The sequence below is a fragment of the Fundulus heteroclitus genome, unplaced genomic scaffold, assembly GCF_011125445.2.
Source record: "Fundulus heteroclitus isolate FHET01 unplaced genomic scaffold, MU-UCD_Fhet_4.1 scaffold_54, whole genome shotgun sequence".
NCBI lineage: Eukaryota > Metazoa > Chordata > Actinopteri > Cyprinodontiformes > Fundulidae > Fundulus > Fundulus heteroclitus.
Window position 1 is genome coordinate 1,982,251 of NW_023396967.1, and position 24,018 is coordinate 2,006,268.

General features: G+C 38.8%; 1 protein-coding gene across 1 annotated transcript in view; it reads right to left on the bottom strand.

Moving 5' to 3' along the window:
- Positions 1-24,018, bottom strand: part of LOC105926128 (metabotropic glutamate receptor 7) — a gene marked incomplete in the record, with an annotated part of 138,140 nt that overhangs the window by 16,211 nt on the left and 97,911 nt on the right. The window contains 2 exon segments of the mRNA XM_036132768.1: positions 574-826; positions 16,746-17,681. Coding sequence (XP_035988661.1) covers positions 574-826; positions 16,746-17,681 — 1,189 coding nt within the window.

Sequence of the window (24,018 nt, forward strand, 5' to 3'; positions counted from 1 at the left end):
AGCAGTACCACAAAGGCTGCAAAATGTATCATGTCATGGAACAAGCCAACCAGTGTTGCCAACATTTGCTATTTTATAGTAAAAATTAAAGCAGTTTAGTCACTGATTGCCACTATAATATTTCAAGTATTTTTTTAGGAGGTAACAAAGACCTTACGCGGCTCAATATAACAAGTTCACCTTGCTAACTCTAGAAATAAATATTCTATTGTTTTATTGTAATGCTGCTGAAACTAAATGTAATTGATCAAATATCTTAAGCTCATGTAAAATAGCACCAAGTCATTTATTACCGCATGGCATTGATTTCAGCCTGAATACACGCACTTGATACAATTACAGTAGGTGTTATTATTCATTAATGTGCTTGTTTTACTTTGGTTGCAATAGCAGTTCCCCAATAATATCAGATTCTAAATCTAGAGCCATAGTCTTTCACCAAGCTCCAGTATAACATATTGCGAAAAAGTTGTTATTTTTGCAAAGTTTAGATAAATATAAACTTAGGATACCTTTATGGTGCAAACGTGTGTTTTCAAGATTTATAGTGTGACCTTTAAGGTGTGTACTCACTCATGGGGTCAGCAGCAGGGTTCTCACAAAGCTCAGTCTTAGCCTCGCCGTTGGGCCGCTCACTGGGTTTCTGGGACAGACGGGATGACATTGTGGCAGCGGTGACCACAGCCTTGAAGCTACGCTTCCTCTTCTGCACGTTCAGCTCAGGGTGGAAGATAATGATGTACACCTTGGGCATGTAGAGCATGCCCAGCGCGACTGAGGCACTGAGGTTCATGGAGACGGTCAGGGTGGTTGTCTGAATGTACAGCTGGAAGGAAGAACAGACAAGAGCAGCATACATAAACAAAATATCTGGTACTGCTTAGTGAAGTTTGTAACATTTGAATAGCTGCTTTTAGAGGTAGTTGGATGTGTCACAGTTAAATCTTTCTATAAAAAGTGGGGGAGGGGCAAAACAAAACAACAAGGATTGATGCATATCTGCAGTATCATTGCTGAGTACCTCAAAGAGACAAATTTCAAAAACAGCATTCAGCACTTCACAAAACGTGTTCATGGAGGAGGCACAGCATCACAGTAAAGAATCTGCACAGTCGTTCAGTAGTGTGTCGTTGGTTTTACTGCTTTCTGAACTATACAAGTGCATCTCAATAAATATGAACATGTTCAAAAGTTGAATTTATTTCAGTAGCTCAATTGAAATGATGAAACCCATATGTTATATAGATTCATTACACCTTTTTAGTCTACACCTTGTGCACCAAACTCTTCAATGGTGTTTATTTCACTTTCACCTCAAGATTTCAGTTAACATTGTCCACCTTTGCAGATTTATCTCTTAATCCTTTTTTCATTTCATTGTTTTCCTTTCAATAAACTGTGTGATAACATACTTGGACACAACATTCTGTGACCAGCCAGCTTCTTTAGCAGTGACTATTCGTTGGTTAACCTCATTTTGGAAGGTGTCAATGGCGTGAGACTACCGTCAAATTCACAGTCTTCCCAGTGATCGTGAAAGTCATAGCATAACATAACATTTAAAACCTGTTGGTCCCCCACTATATTATAATTTTCTGCTAAATTGAACTTAAGGCTTTTATTAGCTAAGAGCCATCATTATCAAAATTAACAGAATCAAACACTTGAACTGCATCAATCTAAGTGTAATGAATCTATATAATGAGTTTCATTTCTAAATTGGATTACTCAATCAAATGAACTTTTTGATGATTTTCTCATTTATGGGTGTGCACCTGCAAATAAGGGACTATTTTTGATGGCATACAAATGTTATACTTGTTATAAATGTCAGTTTTTTATGCCATGTGATGATTATTACTTGTGTGTGACATGGGAGCAGTGATGCGTTCAGTGGAGATGCAGAAGCCTTTATTAAAGCCTGACCTGCAGCTACTCACTCACGACTGAGAAGACTGAGGGCTTTAAAAGCCAATAGCTGTAGCATTGCCATGACTGTATCAAACATGCCCTTACATGACCTCTGTTGTCTTTCCTTTTGACTTTATTGGTGGACTACACCATCAGATAAAGATCCACTCCTTTCCTTTTTCTATGTTTTGTTTCGCTGCAGTGATTCCGCAACTAAGTTTTTGCTGCCAGCTGCATTTTAATGAATATTCTTGTGCAGTACAATAAAATGCTAAATCTGACACTGTAAAGCTGAATCTGCAGCATATAGCAGTTCAACATTTGTTTTTTTTCTTTCTCTCTGTTTTCCACACAATGGGTGCAGCAGTCTTGAAAACCACCCAACTGTTAATCAAAAACAGATTATTTATAAGGTTTCCAGTTTTGTGATATTGGATGCGCCCTGCGCAACCTTCTTTTACGGGGCTTACATGATACTTTTTACACTGGTGAGTTGTAGCTGTGCGATTACATAACCCAGATCACACCAATATCTTGAATTTTAGACTTCAGCTTCATTAAAAACATGTCAGTTCTGCTGAGAGCCCGTTGAGCCTTTGTATCGGCAGACATGCGAGAGCCCCCTCGTTACTTTTAAGTGTCCTGGAGGAGGAGGAATAGCGTCAAGAAGAGAACATTATTGTTTCAAGAGCTTCCTCACTAATCTACTGCACTTGAAAATGGAAGATATCACTTATACGCCGCCTCTCCGAAAGTCACCGGCATCGAAGATGGGGTGAGCGAACAATTGTAAACACATTATCCACCACCACGTATCCACAGAGACTCAACACGCTCACTGAATCAGCAAGAGAAGGGGGGAAATGTCACCATTTGCATACAATCTTTCCTGGTAAATATCATTAATGGTAATTTTCAATCACACCAGTCTCATTTACATGTGAGGCACGATTTTGTCTTTTAATCTAAAAAAAATAAAATAAAATAAATAAAATATTCATCAGATGCCTGATATCAACATTCTCACGCAATAAATCGCTCCAGTCTCCTTTCACAGCCTCCCTGCTTGGCTGTGTAGCAACTTCAGAGGCAGTGATCTGCCTTGTACACCATGAATTTATAACAGTGCACTCTGTTTTGTCGGTCTCATGCTGCAAGGATGTAATGTTTTAGCTTTAAATTTGTTTTACTTATGTTCAAATTAAGATAAAATAAGAAATGCTTTATTGACCCACAATGGGGAAATACTATTCTAGGGTATACACATGCCATCTTACATATAATAATCTTCTTGTGTTTGGTTTTCTATGTTTAGCAGCTGGTAACCTAATTTTTGAGCAAGCGGCTAAACATGACTGGAGGAAGCTATTAATTAGATGCTGATAACTTAGAATCTGCGTTACTGCTGACCCTATCAGATCTCCTTTTGTGATCGAGCTAATTCCAGAGAGTGCGAACAATGAGCACTTGCTTATTCTCATCACACCAGCTTACACGCTCAAACATCAGCAAAATAAAAAATAAATAAGAAATGTGAGAATGTGGGCTTTCACCCTTGTTAATACTGCTACACATGCGCACAGACACGCACACAAGTAAACATACCAGTGCAAATCCTTTTTTCTCACCGTCTCTAATCACAGAGACAGGATTTTTTTTTTTAGCGCTCTTTCTGTGAGCTTGACCCAAATTCGTAGCCCCCTCTCAGCTACCCCTCCAATGTTTAGCTTGTCACAGAGCATTCATAATTAATTCCTTTTGCTTTAACATAAATAATTACATGAAGTAATTTTCATGACTGCTCGGCAACACTCTATTTATAGCCGCCACAATAATTTATTAAAGTCCTCATCAGGAATCAAACGCCTGCTTTTAAATTTTACATCTCATTGACAAACCAAATGCCGACATTGAGCCACAACAAACCGTGCGGCTTCCATCTTGACAAAAAGCTGATGAGGGTGTTTCTCATAATTAGACCCACGCACCGGGACCCACACACTGCAAAGGCAATTTAGCTGAGTACGGTTTAGTACTATAAATGCACACAGTGATAACGACTTGATTCAGTAAGTGACAATTAGGATGCTCTCTGGCCCGTCAAAGCATGCTTAAATAATGAATCCAGGGGATTTGCTGTCTCCTCTCAGCTACCTGGATGTCTCTGGTTGTTTTGGGTGGCCTACTTTTTAAAACCAGCTCATGTAGTGAATAACTCTTGGTGGCTTTGTGCTACAAAGCCCCGTCACATATTGGAGTGTATACTTTATGTGTCAATGGCCTCCCTTGGGTTTGTACCACCATTTCTGTGTTATGGGAACGGTATGTAAAGATTGTGACCCATAAACTCCACGTGCACAGTTTTTACCATTGTCAGGCCAAAATTTAATCATTGTGGTACAATAAAGGTATTTCTAATAGAAAAGAAAGGCAAATATCAAAGAAGTAGAGTTTATTTGGTTTGCATGCTCTGACATTTAGGTACGTGTTTCCAGTAGCGTTTTTCGGTATGGACAAAATTTGCCAACGGAAACATTCCAAGATGGACATAAATCATGTAAACTGTCTTGTTAATCACACAGTTACACACTGAATGAATTTTGTGCTGCATTTTTTGTGAATGTGTACTCTACGAGGATTTGGCATCCACTGTGTTGAGAAGGCACATACTGACATTATGCCGCTGACATTAGAAGCAGCAGGTTACTTGGCTGGACTACATTTTCAGGCATATTTTCCTGCCCGCCATCTGAGAGGATTTCCCAGATTTTGATGCTGTCAATCAAATTGAGCCAATATTGGGTGATAGCCTCTCTCCCTTTAGCAAGGGTCTTCAGTGCTACAATCAGTGATACGCAGCCTGGGAATTTGAAGAAATTACATCTTCTCAAAATAGAAGGCGTTTCTATTAATGTTTGTATCCTGGAAGCAGCCAATGAGTGCAGAAAATATAGCCCTAAAAGAGAGATAGAGTATGGTCCAGCTAATTTGATTGGAGATTTATTCGGGATCACTGAAGGAGTTATTTGCCCAGGGTGGCATTTATGAGAGAACTGACATTGATTATTTCATCCTAAAACATAATTAGTGACACCGCCTCCTGCCTTACTTTCAGATGTAAATAATCCACAGTGGTGTAAAATCTCTCCCAAACATGATGATGGTTTATTGGTTCACAAAATAAAATGTTGGTTAAAAAATGTTGGTTAAAATTGTTATAAGATCGTAGAAACAATCATTAGTCTTGCTCCTGTCAGGCAGGCTATTGCCTGCCTGACAGGAGCAAGACTAATAAGCTAATAAGCTTCAGTATCTCAGACCAAAGAAACAAATCTGAATTTATACAAAATAAAAAACCTGTAGGATTTAGCTGCTTAAGATTAGATAAACGTGCTTATTATCTTAAAACAGAACCCCCTTAAAAATTTCCTGAAGTTATTAAACACACAAACGTTGATGTTTATATTAGTCAAATTATAAGAACCTAATATCATTAACCATCTTCAGAGATTCCAATTTGTTTATGTAAATTAATCTTGATCATACTCCAGGGTTACTTCTGGAGAACCACAAGGATTAGTGCTTGTCCCAGTTCTCTTAAGTATACTGTACATGCTTTTTAATAGGTAAGATTATCAGACAGCATTGAATAAATGTCTACTGTTATGCTGATGACATTCAACTATATTTACCCATAAACCCTGATGAATCCAATTCGTGAGGTAAACAACAGGCATATATTGATGACAAAAACACCTAAGGTCAGTAGATTTAATACCTGTGGGTTATCCTCTCTCCTGAAAGCTAACCCTAACCCTACCATTGGTGGATGAGAAACCTAAATATAAGGTCAGTGGATTTAATATGACTTCATTAACTTTCTGTTGAGACAGACTTCAACTTCTGACGATTTCGGATGTAACTTCCAATGATTTTGGGAATGACTTCCGACAATTTCATTAGACTTTCGGTGTGTACTTATTCCACTGATTGTAAAAAGGGTGGTACAAAGACATGTAATTTAAATCCTAAATTAGACAGGTTTCTAGGATATCCTTCACCTCTGGAATATTGACAAAATTAGAAATATCCCTTCCAGGAATGTCAAACTAGTCCATGGCCTTTTTACTTTGAGGCTGGAATGTTGTCATTTTTTATCATGGTGGGAGTGGTGGCCTAGTGGTTAGAGCAGTGTGCTTGCGCTCTGAGAGGGTTGCAAGTACCTGGTTTGATCCCAACAGCTGGCAAGACCCTTAACCCCAGATTGCTCCCCGGGTGCCGCAGCCCGCTGCTCTCCAAGGGGATGGGTTAAGATGCAGAAGTGAATTTCTCTATTGTGAGATCAATGATGTTAAATTTATTTATTTAAATGCTTATATATATATATATATATATATATATATATATATATATATATATATATATATATATATAGGGGGAAAAGCTGCAATTCTTTTCTGTGCCTGACAATACACATTAGTACTTCTTAAACATGCTAATGCATCAAAGGAAAGAGTCACAATATTTAAAGTGCATTACTTTCAGTTTAGTAAAAAATTAGATAAAGGTTGGGGACATGTGCTAATAGATAAATGGTAGTGCTCCTGTAATCCCTTCCTTTTCTGCTGGAGCTACCATAATTCATGAACATACAGTACCTTTTTCCATTAGTGTTGGGAGTTTGTTACATTTTTGTATTGAAACAGTTTAAACAAAACAATTTGTGTTGGAAAAAAAAATATTGGACAAAGTTCTAGACAGCCAGAACAATCAGTAAGTCCATGAAAGCTTAGTTAGTACATATCTACATAAAATTCAAGGATGTTTAATGAAAGAGTGCAGATTAAAATAAAAAGTTTTGAAGGAAAATAAATAATTTTTAAAACTGACCTTCCACTGCTGCTGAAGAGGAGGATGTTTTTTTTTGTCTCTGCAGAAGCGCATGTCCTCTACAAGCTGACATTGTATTGAAATGAGAAGAGTGCAAGATTGCAGGGTTGAGGATTACATCTGAACCAACAACCCTGGTAATCAATCAGTTTGATCAAGTACTATCAGTTTCATGCAGCGTGGGAAGGCAGCACAGCCTCTCTGGGTGGATAGCAACTAAATACCTTCTCATGTCAAAATTTCCCTCAAACTGAATTTAACAGCTAACATTTAATTCACCAAGAATTTGGATCTTACATTTCACTTTCTGTAAGAAGTCCTAATGATGCAGCACATGATCTATCATGTGTTTTATAAGATGGCAATATTTGTTGGCTGCGTACAGGTTGCAACAGATAGTAAATCCATCTGTTTCACATGTTTTCATGCATCTTTGTTTAAGTTTGTTTATATGGCACACTGAAAAACAACTGCAACACTCACAAATGCGCTGTACAGAGGTACACAAGTCAGTACATCCACTGACTTTTCCACAAAGCATTTTTTTTCTTCTTTAAAAAGCTTGTCGAGGAAAATGTTGCTATTTCTCTTTATTCCTTTCATCATGACACGTAAAGCTGCAACAATATTTTGGGAGGTCATCACAATTTTAATTCTGAAGTGCCGCAAAACCCAATGATAGACTCTCGTCTTGAATAAATAAATAAGGACCGAGGTTAAAGTTACAACTACAACGTTTCTCTGTCTCCATTACTCCTAACCAGTTTGGGCTTTTTGCACACAGTTAGCCCATGGTTTCATGCAGGAAAATTTCATACACGGTGACAGAACAGATCTAAAAGTGTCAAGTCCAGCTTGGAGAGAATGTGCCATTACAAGATGCGCTTCTAATCTCAATGCATGAACATTTGAGTAAAAAATATATTCTTCAGAATACTAAATTCTTGCGTAAGTCTGTTTGCATATTTTCTCTTCAAGAGCCCCTAATAGTTGCAAGAATATGTCTGGTTTTATGTGTGGAGGTAATAAAATGTACATAACAAATTAACTTTAGTGCTTTATAGAATAGAGTTTGTCGAGATGTTCTGTGCCTCAGGGAAAGTTGTTTTTATTATACCACTCAACTCAATTCCGTTGTGACACAGTGGCTTTAAAGGCCTGAATGCATAGGTTTAAGGTTATTTTGAGCAGTTTGTTTTAAAGTGTGTCATAAAAGTTCAACAAAAGTCTAATTTCCGTCCAGAAAAAACAATATAGTGGCTCTCACAGTTACTATTACAGGCCATGTTCAGGTGCAAAAGAGGCCAAAGGCAAGCTATCAGCAAGCTTTCAGCAAGCTATTAAAGGTGGGAGATAACATCTATTTTTGATGCTCTGAGTTTTTGGACATGGATGATTTTTAATCAATTAACAAACATCACAAATGGCATCCTCTTAATATTAATCTATAACCTAATTTTGTGAAATGCCAAAAGCTAAAGCGAATAGGTGAAGTCAGCAGATGTGTTATAATAAAAGCACAACAGATACTGTGCGAGCTGACTGAGCAACTAGATGACAATAGAGATGACATGATCAATATTTGATCTACAATCATATTATAGCCCTCTTAATTGTAATTTAATCATGAATAAAAATAGGTGAGTAGGTCCTTTGGATGGGTTCTTCTTAGTTGAAATGTTTCGTTTCTAACCCTAGGTCCATCAGGCTAGTAACCGGTCGTTAGTGCCATGATGGCATCAGAGCACTAACAACCGGTTACTAGCCTGATGCAAATCTGTTTTAGGACATTATAATTACTTAATCAATGACAGTACTTGGACCACGAGGGAAGAAAGATGTGTTTTGATATTGCTTACAAAGGTATATATCTTCTAGGAACATATAACAATAAGCCCAGCCTATGAAACAAGATGATACATGATACTGCGTTTATGAGAAAATGTTTTGCAATAGTTTGTGGAAACTAAGAATCCCTATTTTTTGGATCCACATGAAGTAAAGGTATCAGAAACCACACACTGCGTTTTCAAGAATAGTTTTTAATAATACAATAGTCTATTCCAATTTTTCAGTTGTTCCTGAGTTTCAAAGTTTTAAGGTAATCAAATTTTAAGGAAATTCTTATTCCAAAAGAAGCATTGTAATAATAATATTCTATGTTTACAGACTGTGTTTTAAGGGATGTTTTCTATGTTTATTGTACAGCCTTTCAGTTCAGGCTTGGTCAGTATAAACATTGCAGGTTTGGAACTGGAGATGATCAAGTACCGTCAAGACTCAAAAAAAAAAGGAAAAAAAAAAAAAGAGAAAGCACTAACTATAAAATAGTCCCTTCATTTCAACTTCCATGGTCATAAGAATCCTTGAAGCAAATGCCAATGTTAGCATATTTAACAGCTAATAATTAGGCAGTTGCAATTTTGCTTTTAACCGAGAACCCCAAATGCTTCAGCACAAATTATTTACATTTGGTTGAGGCTTCCATAAGGCTGATCTAACCTAGTGTTGTTAGTCAGCCTGGGAGGTTTTTATCAAATTAATCTGTCAACACAGGACGACTCAAGAACCTCTTTTCTTTCTTCCTGCAATATAAGAGTTTGTATTGTTATTATTTGTCCCTGTCTGCAATTCACCATGCCCCCTTGCTCAACTGCAAGCAGCTTTATGCATTGTGTTTGTTTTCTGAATTACTGAGGAATCTGCAGCCACTGGTTCAATGCCAGATTACTGAAAGCTGTTTTATGAGAAGATGTCCAGAGGATTTTTCATGCCTGATCTTCATGTTTTTAACTTGTTGATTTGCTAGATTTTCTTCCCTTACATTGCCCTAGTCTTCTACTGAGCTTCTGATTTCTGGACATGAACCCTGTTTCTGAGCACCAACCTACAAGCCTTGTCTAACTTCAATTCAACTCAGGTCAGTTTTATTTATATAGCAACGATTCACAACAGACATCATCTCAAGGCACTTAATAAAGTCAATGCAATCAGATCATACCGACGTATTGGTCAAAAGTTTTCTGTCTAAGGAAACCCAGCAGATTGCTTTGAGTCTTTGACAAGCTACATTCACTCCTCCTGAAAGAGCATGTAGCTACAGTGGACAGTTGTCTCCATTGCTGATGGTTTTGCAGCAATCCCTCATACCAAGCATGCATGTAGCGACAGTGGAGAGGAAAACTCCCCTTTAACAGGAAGAAACCTCCAGCAGAACCAGGCCTCAGAGTGACATGACCAACTGGGTTTTGAGAAGACATTTTGAATTTGTCTGCCTACTTCTAATATTCTATGTTTGACCCTCACTTGCCCTTGGATTAAAAACCTATCTCTGCCATTCTGCTTGACATCTCTACAGTGAGTATAGCCTGCTCTTGCTGCTACCAGGCTGTTGCTCCTGCATATGTTTCCTGCCCACATCCAGGTTTCTGTTTTTAAAAAAAAACTTTTTAAACACAACTCTGGCTGGCTGGAATTTTGGATTCAAACTCTGGTTTTCTTGACAGGTATAGAGTGCCAAGATCAAAGCTCTGTCTTAAAATCCAGAGCTTGTGTATAATGGTAAACCAAAGTGTGACTTCAAAACTGAGGTATGGGCCTAACCCTTATTGATGCACTGTTCCACCCCTACAAGGTATTTATTTATGTGGTCTTTTGTGTTTTTTTTTCAAGATTTCTCTTAATTTGAGTCTAATGAGGTTGATTAAAAAGTGAAAAATCATAAATGCATATGTACAAAGGTGTTAAATGTGTGCAAATCTGTTTGTGGGTGCTTCCATTTCTGAACCTAGATACAGTCGGACCTGCTTTTAAAAAAAATCTTCACTGAGCAAGAAGCATCTTTTTGGACTGACACAGTTTGCCCACAATTAAATGAGGAACTATGCATATACTTAAGAGAAAGTCTGCCTGGAAAAATGCTATATACTGAAACCTGGTCTTAGTTTTAGTACAGGAGAAGAAACACAAGAAACAAATTACCACTTTTATTTTTAAATGAATCAGTTAAATGGATAGAAAATGCCACCGACTTACATTGAGAGGCATCACTTATTGATTTAAAAATAACCTTCTGCCACGATTACTCCAGTTCTGTCAGTTTTGAGGAATACCTCAGCAGGTTGGGAACTGGGCTTTTGTAATTAATTGAAATGATAATACGCTACCATGTATGCTTTGTTTTTTATTGCTGGAAAAATACATATCAAAATCAATGCAAATTTCTTTCATCTGCTTGTTCATGCATGTCTTTAGAACAATCTGTTTTGTGAATACAGAGCAGAAGTGGTTGAGTCTTAAGTCTCAAGACAGTGTTTGGACAAACAGGGCTGTCTGAAAATTTTAAGGCTGTTGCTGGCATTGTTCATTCTCAGTTTCATACATCCTTTGATATTAGACAGCCTGGTGGGAGAGAGATTATTAATGTTTGAGCGGGTGTTTATTCACATCTGCACATAAAAACACAACACAGGCAAGATGCGAATTAAACGAGGCCACAGTTAAATGCATAACACTAATTTGTGCAGATTAACGCACTAACAAATGGACACAGAATCAATCTAATCTATCCTCTAATTACACTAATTCTTTATTCTAACAATTAAAGTGGGGGCATCATTTGGGAACTTATGAAGCAGAGAATAATTTCTAAACAGAGTCAGGTTGAAGAATACACAATGAAACTTAAGCATGTGTTTACTGCAGTTACAAGATACCTTGCAAAAGTATTCACCCCCTTGCCTCTTTACCTATTTTATAACATTACAATCTGTAGTTTAAATGTTTAAGTCTTACTTTATGTGATGTGTCTGCAAAAAATAGCCTAAGTTGGTCAAGTGAAATAAGAAAAATACAAACATGTAAGTGAATAATAAAACAACCTGAAAATTGGCATATGCATATGTATCCACACCCTAAAGCCTCTAAAAACTTCTAGCACAATCAATTATTTCCAAAATTCACATAATCAGTGAAATGAAGTCCACCTGTGTGCAATCTAATTTTGACATGATTTGTCAGTATAAAAACACATTTTCTGAGAGGCTCCAGAGGCTGCAACACCACTAAGTAGGAGGCATCACACCATGAAGACCAAGGAGCTCTCCAAACAAGTCAGGGACAAATGTGTTGAGAGGAACAAGTGAGGTCGTGGTTATAATACATTTTTCAAATTTCTGATGTTCTGCCACTATCTTAAATGGAAACCGCATTGGTACCACAACAAACCTGCCAAAAGACTGCCGCCCACCAGAACTCACATACTGGGCAAGGAGGGCAATAATCAGAGAGGCAACACAGAGACCAGATGCAACCCTGAAGGAGTTGCCGAGCTCCACAGCAGAGACTGGAGGATCTGTCCATTGGACCACAATAAGTCATACACTCCATAAAGCTGGGCTTTATGGAAGAGTGGGCGGAAAAAAGCCATTACTTAGCATTACAAATGAGAAAGGGATGTCCTGGGTTTGCCACATGGCCTGTAGGTGACCTCCAAATGCATGGAGGAGGGTCCTTTGGTCCAATGTGACTAAAACTAAACTTTTTGGCCACCAAGCAAAATGCTCTCCAAGAAGACCATCCCAACAGTGAAACATGATGGTGGCAGCATCGTTCAGCATCAGGGACTGGGAAACTGGTCCGAGTCTAGGGAAAGATAGATGGTGCTAAATACATGGATATTCTGGAGGAAAACTTGTCAGTCTGCCTGTGACTTGAGGCCAGGATGGAGGTTCACCTCCAAGCAGGACAATGACCCGAAGCATACTGCTAAAGGAACAATGGACCAGTTTAAGGGGAAACATTTAAATGGGCTGCAATGGCCTAGTTCAAGTCCAGACCTCAATTCAATTGAAGATTGCTGTTTACAAGTCAAAACCATTCAACATGTTAGAGTTGGAGCATTTTTTTCTTTGAGCAGTGGGCCAAAATTCCAGTGGGAAGATGTGGCAATCTTATCCAAAACCACTTGCAGCTTGGATTGCCACAAAAGGTGGCCGTACAAAATACTGACTTTAGAAGGGGTGAACAGTTATTGACTAGTTTTATGTTTTTCAACTTGCTTCTTTCACTATATATATATATATATATATATATATATATATATATCCATTGGATATGTCCATTGGACCATTGAAGATGCCAGGGGGGTGGGGTGAATACTTTTGCACGGCGCAGTATGTGATCCCTTGCTACCTAAGTGTTTGGCCTTTAAGATGTGCTAAGGCACTTCTCACTATCAGTAGCTGGGAATGGGGCCCACAGAAGACGTTGCACTCAGATACTGTGGTGTGAACCAGGTCCCCGTGTGAAGAAAGAGTTAACTGCATGAATGGGAAAGATAAACACATTACTGCTTCACTAGTTGCCGTGAGTAACATAATGAACTCCTAATCGCTGCTGAGGGTGTAATTCATCTATGAAATCAGTTGCAAATTGAGATGAGGAAAATCAGTTTCTGATCTATCTCATGCGGGAGCTTAGCAGGAAGGATATTGAGCGGTGTGTCTGGCAAAAGGTTAGGAGTAACACTTTCCTTTCTGCATTGATATTCTGTCGGTGGAAAACTTCCCCTTGGCTCCGTCATGTAACCACGGGCCTGCCAAGTGGCACGCGAGTCAAAGCAGATGAATGAATCTGTATTCTGCTCAGCCGCGGCCCTGATAAGCAGTGACTAACACAGAAGGTCAGGATGTCATCCTCTCAATCAACTCCAGCAGCACACTCTGTCAGATGCTTCGTTGAGTGCAGTTGTCAAAAGATGAATTGTGTTCACCCCCCAGCTCCACCCAATTTCTCCACATTTTCCTTCTCCTCCAGGTCCTCATCATCTTCCTCCTCCACCTCCATTTGCCTGTCTGCCTCTCCAGATGAAAGCAATAATAGTATATGTTGAGCCCCTGGGCCTATGCGCTAGGCTAATGGCCCCTCAGGTGCTTCGAGATTTTGGTGCTTGACATCCGCTCCTCCTCCACCTTCACATACCCCCTACTTGCAGTCGAGAATCAAGAGTGAGTTGTTGCACAGGTCAGAGCAGTCTACATCCATCATCCAGGTAGACTCTACGGTGTCTCATAAAACTACTCAAAGCACTTAAATCTTTTCACACTTTGTCACACAACAACCGTGTAACAACAACACAAGGTAATGCATAGGCCTACTTGTACATTGGATGGAAAATGATGCATGTTTTTTACATTTCTTTCTACATAAAAATCTGATAAGTGTGGAGCGCATTTCTATTTATTCAAGAATGAATTCTTAGTAAAACAACACTTTAGTGCAATTACCGCATTTTGGGGGTATGTCAGTTTTAACATCTAGAGACTGAACTTTCTGTCAATTCTTCCTTTTAAAATAGCTCAAGCTCAGTCGAATTAGATTAACATCAATTTTCAAATTTGACATAGCTTGACAATTATATTTAGGTCTAGGTCATTCTAACACAGGGTGATAATTTAATCTAAAAGCTTTCCCTGTATTTCTGGCTGTGAGTTAAAAGTCACTGTCCTGCTGTAAAGGGAACCTCTGCCCCAGTGTCCAGTATTTCACAGCCTCTGAGTTTTCTTCTGCTATTATGGTGACATATCCACTCATGTGTATTTAGTTGAATCAATTTTTCCATCACGTTTGACCATTGTTCAAATGATAGTGAATAAAAGCATTCCCACAGCATAATGGCCACTTTTTCCTAATGGTCTCACATAATTTTACAGTGCCATACAAAAGTACACCCCCTTCTAGCTTTTTTACCTATTTCCTTGCATTCCAACCTGTCATTAATTATTTTTTTTTTATCCCATTTTATGCGAAGGATCTGTACAAAACTGTCTAGGTTGGGGTATTAAAATAAGAAAAAGACATGTAAGTTTGGAAATTTGCATGTGCATGAACACCCCCTACCTTTACAATGAAGCCCCTAAAAATTTATGGTGCAACCAGCCACAGGTTTTGTGAAATGAAGTTCCCCTGTGTGCATTCTAAGTGTCATATAATCTGTTGGTGTAAACACGTCTTTTCTGAGAAAGCCCAGAGGCTGTAGCACCGCTAAACTCGAGGCATCGCACCATGAAGACGAAGGAGCTCTCCAAACAAGTCAGGGAAAAAGTTTTGGAAAAGTAAAAGAGTGAAGTTATAAAAAAAAAGTCCAAATCTTTGATGTTCCACCGGAGAGCCATCAAATCCATCATCTTCAAATGGAAGGCACATGGTAGCACAACAAGCCTGCCATGTGGAGGGTCGCTCACAAAAACGCACAGACCGGGCAAGGAGGGCATTAATCAGAGAGGCAGCGGAGAGACCAAAGTTAACCCTGAAGGAGTTGTAGAGCTCCACGGCAGAGACCGGAGGATCTATCCATAGGACCACAACAAGGGCACACTCCATAGAGCTGGGCTTTAGAGAAGAGTGGGCAGAAAAAAGATATTGGGCTGTGGGCTCCCAAAAAGATTGAGGAAGGTGGTCTAAAATTGAACTTTTTGGCCACCAAAGAAAACACTTGGACACAAACTCAACACAACCCATCACCTAAAGAACACCAACACCTCAGGGAAACATGGTGTGGGCAGCATCATGCTAGCATCATGCAGTGGGGATGGTTTTCAGCTGCATAGACTGGGAAACTGGTCTGTGATGAGGGAAAGATGGATGGTGCGAAATACAGGGATATTATTGAACAAAGCCTGTGTCAGTCTGCCTATGATTTGAAACTGGGAGGGATGTCTACATTTCAGCTGGAGAATGACCCGAAGCATACTACTAAAGCAGTGGTCCCCAATCCTGGTCCTCGAGGGCCGGTGTCCTGCAACTTTTATTTGTTACTCTGCTTCAACACACCTGAGTCAAATAATGAGGCCATTAGGAGGACTCTGGAGAACTTGACAGCACACAGGGGAAGCAAGTCAGGTGTGTTGGATCAGGGACACATGTAAAACCTGCAGGGACACCGGCCCTCGAGGACCTGGATTGGGGCCCCCAAAAGTGTACTAAAGCAACACTTTTGGGGGAAATATTTAAATGTGCTGGGATGGCCTAGTCAAAGTCCAGATGTCGAAACAATTGAGAATCAATGGTTAGACTTCAAGATTACTGTTCACAAATAAAAACTATTCAACATGAAGGAGCTGGAGCAGTTTTGCCTTGAAGAATGAGTGGTTGTACAAAGTACTGACTTTAGGGGAGAGGGGGGTGAATAGTTATGCATTCAGACGTTTTCTGTCATTTTGTACCGTTTGTTGATTGTTTCACATTAAAGAATAATGCATCTAGGCATGTTGTGTAAATGAAATGGTGCAAACTCCACCAGTCCTTTTTAATTCCAGGTTGTGAGGCAACAAAACATGGAAAATGCCCAGGAGGGAGTGAATACTTATGCAAGCCACTGTAGTCCCATCTTATCACAGTATCTTCAATAACATTGAGGATAAATATACTCAACTTAGAGTTCATTGAAGTCTCAGAAAGCTTGAGAAAGCAAAAACCCTGCCTAGCTTTCCTTCATCCTGTTCACTTAACCAGGTGATTTTAAACATTGGTTCCTGTCTATGCTGTGGAGCTGGAAATGCAAATTGTTGGAACTAATCTCTGTACAGGCTTTTTTTACTTTCTGAACCTAGATGACTCACCTCCTGACTCCGGGATATGTATCCAAATATATTCAGAAAAATCGAGTGAAAGTCCAGTTGCCTTTGATTTAAGCCTGTTGTAGTTGCCATGACTCAGATGATTAAGAATATGTACAGGCATGTTAGGAAGGTAATAATGTTTTTGACAGACACTGTAAATGTGTGTGTGTGTGTGTGCACGCTCGTGTGTGTGATTGTAAAAAAAAAAGGAGACATTATAACGAGTGCTGTAAGAAATCTAAAGAACATTTCTGAAAGGAAGGAGGGAAACAAAGAGACGGGTGTTGACAGAGTGAGAAAGCACAACAGAAAGAAATGACTCACCTTCTCTGCTGACTGGGCTGTGCCAAAGAAAATTGGGATGAAGGCCAGCCATACTATGCAAGTAGTGTACATAGTGAAGCCAATGGGTTTGGCTTCGTTGAAGTCTTCTGGTACATCTCTCGTCTTGATAGCGTAAATGGTGCAGGTCACCATCAACAGGATGCTGTAACCTAATGAGCATATGATCTGCAGGTCTGTGATGTCACACTTCAGGACTCCTCGGGCCAGCATGGGGTTTATCGTTTTTTGCTCGTCGTAGTCAACGATCGTGTTGGGCGGGTCGACGGCGAACCACACGAGCACCCCTAGAAGCTGCACGGAGATGAGGCTGGAGGTGATGGCGATCTGCGAGGTGGGGCTGATGAAGCGAGGGGCCGTGACTGTCTGCTTGCCCTGCTCGAAGATCCGATAGATCCGGTTGGTCTTGGTGAGGAGGGCCGCGTAGCTGATGCACATGCCGAGGCCCAGAAAGATCCTTCTGAAGGCGCACACAGCTATGTCAGGCTTGGCGATCATGAGGAAGGTGATGATGTAACAGAGGAAGATGCCAGTTAGCAGCACGTAGCTCAGCTCTCTGCCAGATGCCCGCACTATAGGGGTGTCGTTGTAACGCACAAATGTTGCCATCACAAAGATGGTGGCAATGATACCAAGCATGGCCAGAAAGACGGGGATTATTGCCCAAGGAGAGTGCCACTCCAGCTTTATGATGGGGATGTGCTGGCACGCCGTTCTGTTGGAATTGGGCCTCATGTTGTACGCACATAGTCTGCAGGATGTCTCGTCGTACTGGTACTGGTAGCCGTCGCACAGCTCACAGATCCAGCAGCATGGCATGCCCTTCACTTTTTTCTTCCTCTCACCAGTTTTGCAAGGCAGACTGCACACAGAGATGGGCACCTCCTGCTCCCCATCTGGCCACTGAAGCTCCTCCAGCTGGGAGAGATGCGACACAGGATTGAGGAGTTAGTGACTGTGAGATATGCAAGAGATTGCAAAAGGTATCTAAAACTTTCAGGACACACGGCATCGATATGCTGCTCAAAACACCACACATTAACCTCCCACAGCTAAAAGAAAGGATTAATACAGTACAAGATCTTTCCTGCCAATTTATTCTGGGGATTGCCTAGTCTAATACTTGAAAGTAATTGAAATCACCATAGCAACAGAGAATACCTTTGTTCAGCAAAGTAAAAATAAATGTGAAATGCAAAAGACATTAGGTTTTAATACAGGACCCGGTGATGTATGAAATACTTGATGAGGAGGAAGGAAAATGGGATTTGGTTTTGTAAAATGCAGCCGTTCGACTATGCTGGCCCATTTCTATTTATAATCTTGTCATGAAAAGGAAAAGTGCAGTGTACACTGGCACCTAGGCACTGTCACAAAGGCCTTGAGGAGTGTTGTGATTTAAGCATACACTAGGGCTTGAACATACAAGTCAAACTAAAAAAGAAAAAGAGAGGTGGATTTACATATTTTGTCGAGGCATTAAAAAATTCATACCACTCTGAGCAGATCTTTTGATTTATTTTGAAAGTGCTCTGAACTTTGGCTTTAAACGCACCAGAAGATGAAAGCCTCCCCAACTCGGTTTCACAGCAAATCAGAACATCAACAGAATAAAAATAAAATTAAACATCAGCGGTAGAAGACGCGATACTAAAATAAATTGCTTGATCTCCGACACACTGATGACCTGTCTACATTTGACATCAACATGCGTTTTGTGAACCTAAATTGAGTCAAACTCTTTAGCTGAATGTGTTACAAATGCTCTGGATGGTCTGAGCATCGCGAGCAACACCAGCCGCACTTAGGCTGGCTTTAGTGGTACTCAGCGGAAATCCTGGTGTCAGTTATTAGTTCAATAAATAAGAGCAAATGAACTGTTCTGTAGAGCTAAAAAGCTACAACATCCAAAACAATGAGTCGTTTAAGAACATTGATCTTTGACCTTGTTCTTTGAGCATTAAAAAAAAAACCCTCTCCAGTCAAACAAAGGCTGATTACAGTGACTCAGGAGCAAGTGCTGTTGGCTGCATATGCTCAGTCGCCAGCCTAACTCATGTTGGTGATACAGAGCAATAACAAAGCAATTCTCAGCCTTTTGTACATCCAGACACTAGCAACATGTTCATAGAAGAAAGATCTGTTGTTCTGTGTGTGAAAGAGTTAATGAAATTCAACTCATTCATCTACCCATTCATTTTCTCTGTCAATAAAAGGCAATAATAAAGGGGGCAATGATGGAGTTTTATTGCCTCTCTCTTAAAACTCCGGCTGATATGGTGGTACTGGGACTTTTGTACGAACTGAGGTGGTGGTCGTGCTGCATTTGATTTAACTCTTAAGTCATAGCTCGGTGCTGGGGATGACATCACACCTCAGCTGAGAACATTCTGAATTAATGAAACCTTTTTTTAACACGTGAGCTACATATTTCAATGAATATATGGGATAAGACATAAGTAAACAATTAAAGTAAAACCAATGAAGAAGCCAGGTTTGTCAGTCTTGTTAGTTTAAATTACATAATAGTAATATAGTATTGTCACAAGAGGAGCAGGAGAAAGGAGGAAGTGAATGCTGGGTAAATCCTACCTTTATTTCAACCATTCTATATAAATGCCATGATGTAGAGATTCCACTATTAATAAATCAAGCTCCAGGTCAGAATTTAGTGGGCTTTGCCATTTGTAGTGGCAATACAAGCTGAAAACATCTTCCCCTCTATTTTATGAGGTCCAACACTAAATGTTCACAGATTGATATTTTACAGGCCCTGTGTGTGCCGCCGCTTTAACGAGATACAAACCATCAGAAGTGCTCATAAATAGTTAAAATCTGCAACTTACTCTACATTCTATATGTGTTGCAGCCATACTGGATACTGGAGCTCCACCATTCCCAGTGGGAATATCTGACTTATTGGTGCGCTGTTGATGTTTTTCCAACTAGAGATCTAGGATAATCTGATTTCCAAGTACAAATGGACCAAAGTGGGTCTAAATGTAGCATATAAACTTTATAGACTTATGTATAACATTTAGTCTCATGACATTTTTTGAAAGGCGCGTCTCATTTTGCCACACTTGGAATACCACATGTGAATTGAGATCAAGCGTGTAGAATTTCTAGTGATCTCCTTTTTTCATATTTAAGAAACAACCGAATGTCCGAAAAAGACATCTCAATGTTCTGAGAGTTGACTTATTAGCGTAATTAATAAGTAGGTCATGCCATCAGCTTTGATTTCAGTTCAAAGCCACTGGTATGTTATGGCTAGGGAAGATTATTTTTTATTTTATTATTTGACCTTTATTTAACTGGGAAATCACCATTGAGATAATGGAATGTCTACATTGTGCAGAGTAAGATTAAGCAATGTTATCATTGCTCCGATTTTTAAGTCGCAGTTCTGTTGAGTCTGTAGCACTGACACGCATGTGAGGTGTGCATAGTATGGGACAGTGACAATGTATATGCTGCACCATTTTTCAACATGTCCTGAAAACCTGTGCCAAGTTGTCTTATCTAGTGATTGTGTTGTTTAAGCTACAGTGTTAGAGCCACATTAAGCTGACGTTGATATGTTTTTTTTTTTACCCCCCAGTGGCACTGTGTCATCCTAGACCAATAGCATGAAAGACAGATATGCCATAGGGTGTATTATTATATGTATTGAAATTAAATCCAAGCACTACTGATGTCTTTGGATGCAAAAAGAAATTTTGGTAAAGAAAGTTTCCTGGACCACATTAATACACCACCTACTTAACAGATGCTCACCAAATAAACAGAAGCTCACAAAAAGAGCAAAAGAATTATATCTATGACTTTTTGCTTAAAAGCTTAAATTTCACTAAACTGAACAGAAAAGACCTGGTATCCAGTTTGTCTTTATGGCTTTAGCAGAAATTAAATAAATTACTATGTCTTCCTTCAAGTGCTAGGTTGGCTTCCATTCCTTCCACTAAACATAAAGAGTTGAATAGACCAAATATTTTGGTCTCCAAATACATGTGATTCAAAAAGCTCAATAAATATAATTAGCAAGGCATTAACAAGGCAGGAAAATTATGGTCCAGTATGTCAGACTTTTGATTACTCTTCTGCACTGATGATGCGCTTTAGTCCAGTTTTTAATCAAGTCGTCATCAGAAAAAATACTATTCACACATCATGGAAGGCCTTTTTGCGAGAAAGACAGAATATAATATTAAAAATAACTCTCAATAATAATTCTCAATTAAGGAAATATCTTTCAAAATATAAAAGGAATGCTGAGTAAAAAAAAAAAAAAATCAGGGAAAGCTTGACTGACTCTAAGAGTTTCAAATCTGCTTGAAAATAATTGACTCGGCTTCTCTGCACTTGTGGTGTCAGAATTTAAGAAGACTCCAAAATCCTCGCTGCCCATCATCATTTCATAAATGAATCCAAAAGCAGCAGGGTGGTATTCAAAAACTGTTTGCCCTGATCAAAGTGCACCGCTTTTGTTTTTGTTTTTAAATGGTTAAACAGCATCTAAACTGAATTTGGTCAAAACATGAAAGCTTAGCAGAAGTCTCAGTCAAGTTTTAGTGTCTGATACATTCCAACCCATTTTTGTTGAGCTGCACAGAAGACAGGGTATAGTAGAGTTAATGAAAATGTGTGCCCACTAACACCAGGTATCTGCTATTTTTGTTTGAATGCATAATTAATTCAAATTTATACTTGAACTGCAGTGGGTCAATGCTTGGGTGGAATTTATAATTTATGCAGAATAATTGCTTATTTCTTTCACAAATGCAAACTCATCTCTGTTCTTTATGATTTCCTGCTTAGAGCAGTGCAAAGATGGATTTCCTTAAATAGCAAAAACATTTTAACTGCCTAACACAGATAACTGAACATGACAACATTGTATTGGAATTATGATTATTTTGAAATGTACATGGTTGCCTTTCAATCTGTCTATAAGATTGAACTGATACAAAATGGATTTTGTTTTGTAAAGTGCCTTTAAATGTTTATTGTGAACCGGTGCTGTATATATAACCTGCATTGAAAATAAATGGATGGAGTGTTAAATGACGTTTACATAGATCAGACAATCCCCAGCTAATTTTAAACCAAACATTTTACCACATTTAGCCAAAATAATGAAAAATCTTTAATACTATAATAAATGGCCCAAGGACACAAACTTTAATGCTGACTGAAATAGTTGGTCCCCATTCTGAAATTTTTTTCTCCCATGCTTCAGGAGCTAATTATGGTTGTAATTTTAAACAAGTTTGGTCCAGAGTTCTAAATTAAACTGATGGTGATTGATATGATGTTACATTTATTTCTTAATTATTTTGGCATGTAAATTAAATCAAAATATTTGTCTTTAATGTGTCACAAAACCATTGACTAAGCAGCTTCAGAGCATTCTAAATGGAGATGTAGAATCTGTCTTTTTAGATAAATGAAAAACCCAAAGAACCCAACAATGATACAGTATGAATAAGTTGATCCAGCTTGAAATCCTCTGCTGCAGTCAGCTCTTACTGACAAACCTGCATAGGGGTTTTCATTATAGAACGAGGAAACAAAACTTTTTCTCATCTCTCACTTTTTAATCCAACCTGATCCAAGCAATGCAAACACACAGCACAATGTAATCAATGTCCATCCCCTGTTGTGCCTTTAAGGTTAATATTAACAGATAAAATGGACACAACAGGGGCAATTACTACAGGACAAAACATATTACAAGCTAGGTGACAGAATGCCTCCTCCATATGTGGCCAATGATTACAGTTACTGACCTCCACCTATGCAGCGCTCACATCTGCAGTGTCTCTGTGATGTGTGTCGGTGTGACGAATGTGTTATTTCTGAGCTGTCCGGGTAGATTATCAACTGTCATTTATCAGGGGCTATGAAGGTGCCATTTGTTATTTGGACGATGAATGGCGGCGTGCGGGAAAGCCTCCTGTACGCACACAATGTGGAAACAGTAATGAGACCAGCAGCTCTGTTGCCATGGAGGCGAGAAACATGTTTTTTTTTTGACACCTTGAACTATTGGTTTTCTTTTGGGTTTTGCTTTAGTTATTAATTCTACATATTAATGTGAGCGAAAACAGGATGACCTTGACCTCTGAGCTCAATGATTGGTCTTACTGCAGAGACACCTATCAGTTATATCAGTATGAGTGTGTTTATGAGAAGGCATGCAATTAATGCATTTCTTTTTTTTTTTTTTTTGCAAAATACTTTACAGTAAAAAATATGTATTGATACAATACAAACAATTTCCAACCAGGGCATATGTGGGAAAGTTATTTCCCCCTTCTTGCTAAACCATGAATTAACTGTGATTAATTACTCAAAAGTGTGGCCATTATTTCGAGACTTTAGGCTAAAGCATACTTTTTGCAGCAAGTATCAGAAAAACAGACACCTACACCGAAGAGGAGTTCAAAACAAACAAACAATAAAGTAGGTTTTGAAGAGGCCATCAAAATACTGACTTAAATCCAACCGAGCCTTAAACACGGCATCCATGTTAAAAGATGTCCCTCCTTCTGCAAAGAGGAGTGGGTCAAAAGGCACTTAGCCAGTTATTGATAACATTTAATAACAGATGTGGTGCCATGGGTAGCGCAACCAGTTATTAGGTTTTGAGGCAATTGCTTTTCACAAACAGCCTAGTTTGTTTGGATTGCTTGTTTCCTTCGATAAAGAAAGTCTTCATACAAAAGCTTTCTTTTTTTATCTTTGTCTTTATCTGATATTAATATGTTTGATGATCTGAAACATTTATGGGTAACAAAAAAAAAAAAAAAAACACAAAACCAGAAGAAATGTATTCTCTGTTTCTTGTTGGCCATTAAGATCTACACTGAAAATTTTGAAAATCTTAATGTACCTCGCTATGAACTGAACCAAATCCAATTGTCTTTATAATGCCCGAATTAATGATTTGAGATGGATTTTGTTGCTGTGGCAGCAACTTATTAGTGTTTGAATTCAAACTTTCCATTTTAAAAAGCAGCCCGGTTTTAGCTCTATTTTATTTTTCTTGGTTAGATATGTTTATTCTGTTTTCAGTATTATTCAGTAGTATTCAAATTGGATCAAAAAGGCTTTTTGATTCAGGTTCTGAGCAAGTAATATTACATATATGCAGATACGTGGAGGGGTTTAAAATTTGTATTTTCCGGAGCTTCCAAACAAATTTTAGCCTTTTGGTTTAATTTCATCTGTCAGAATGCAATCAGAGAAC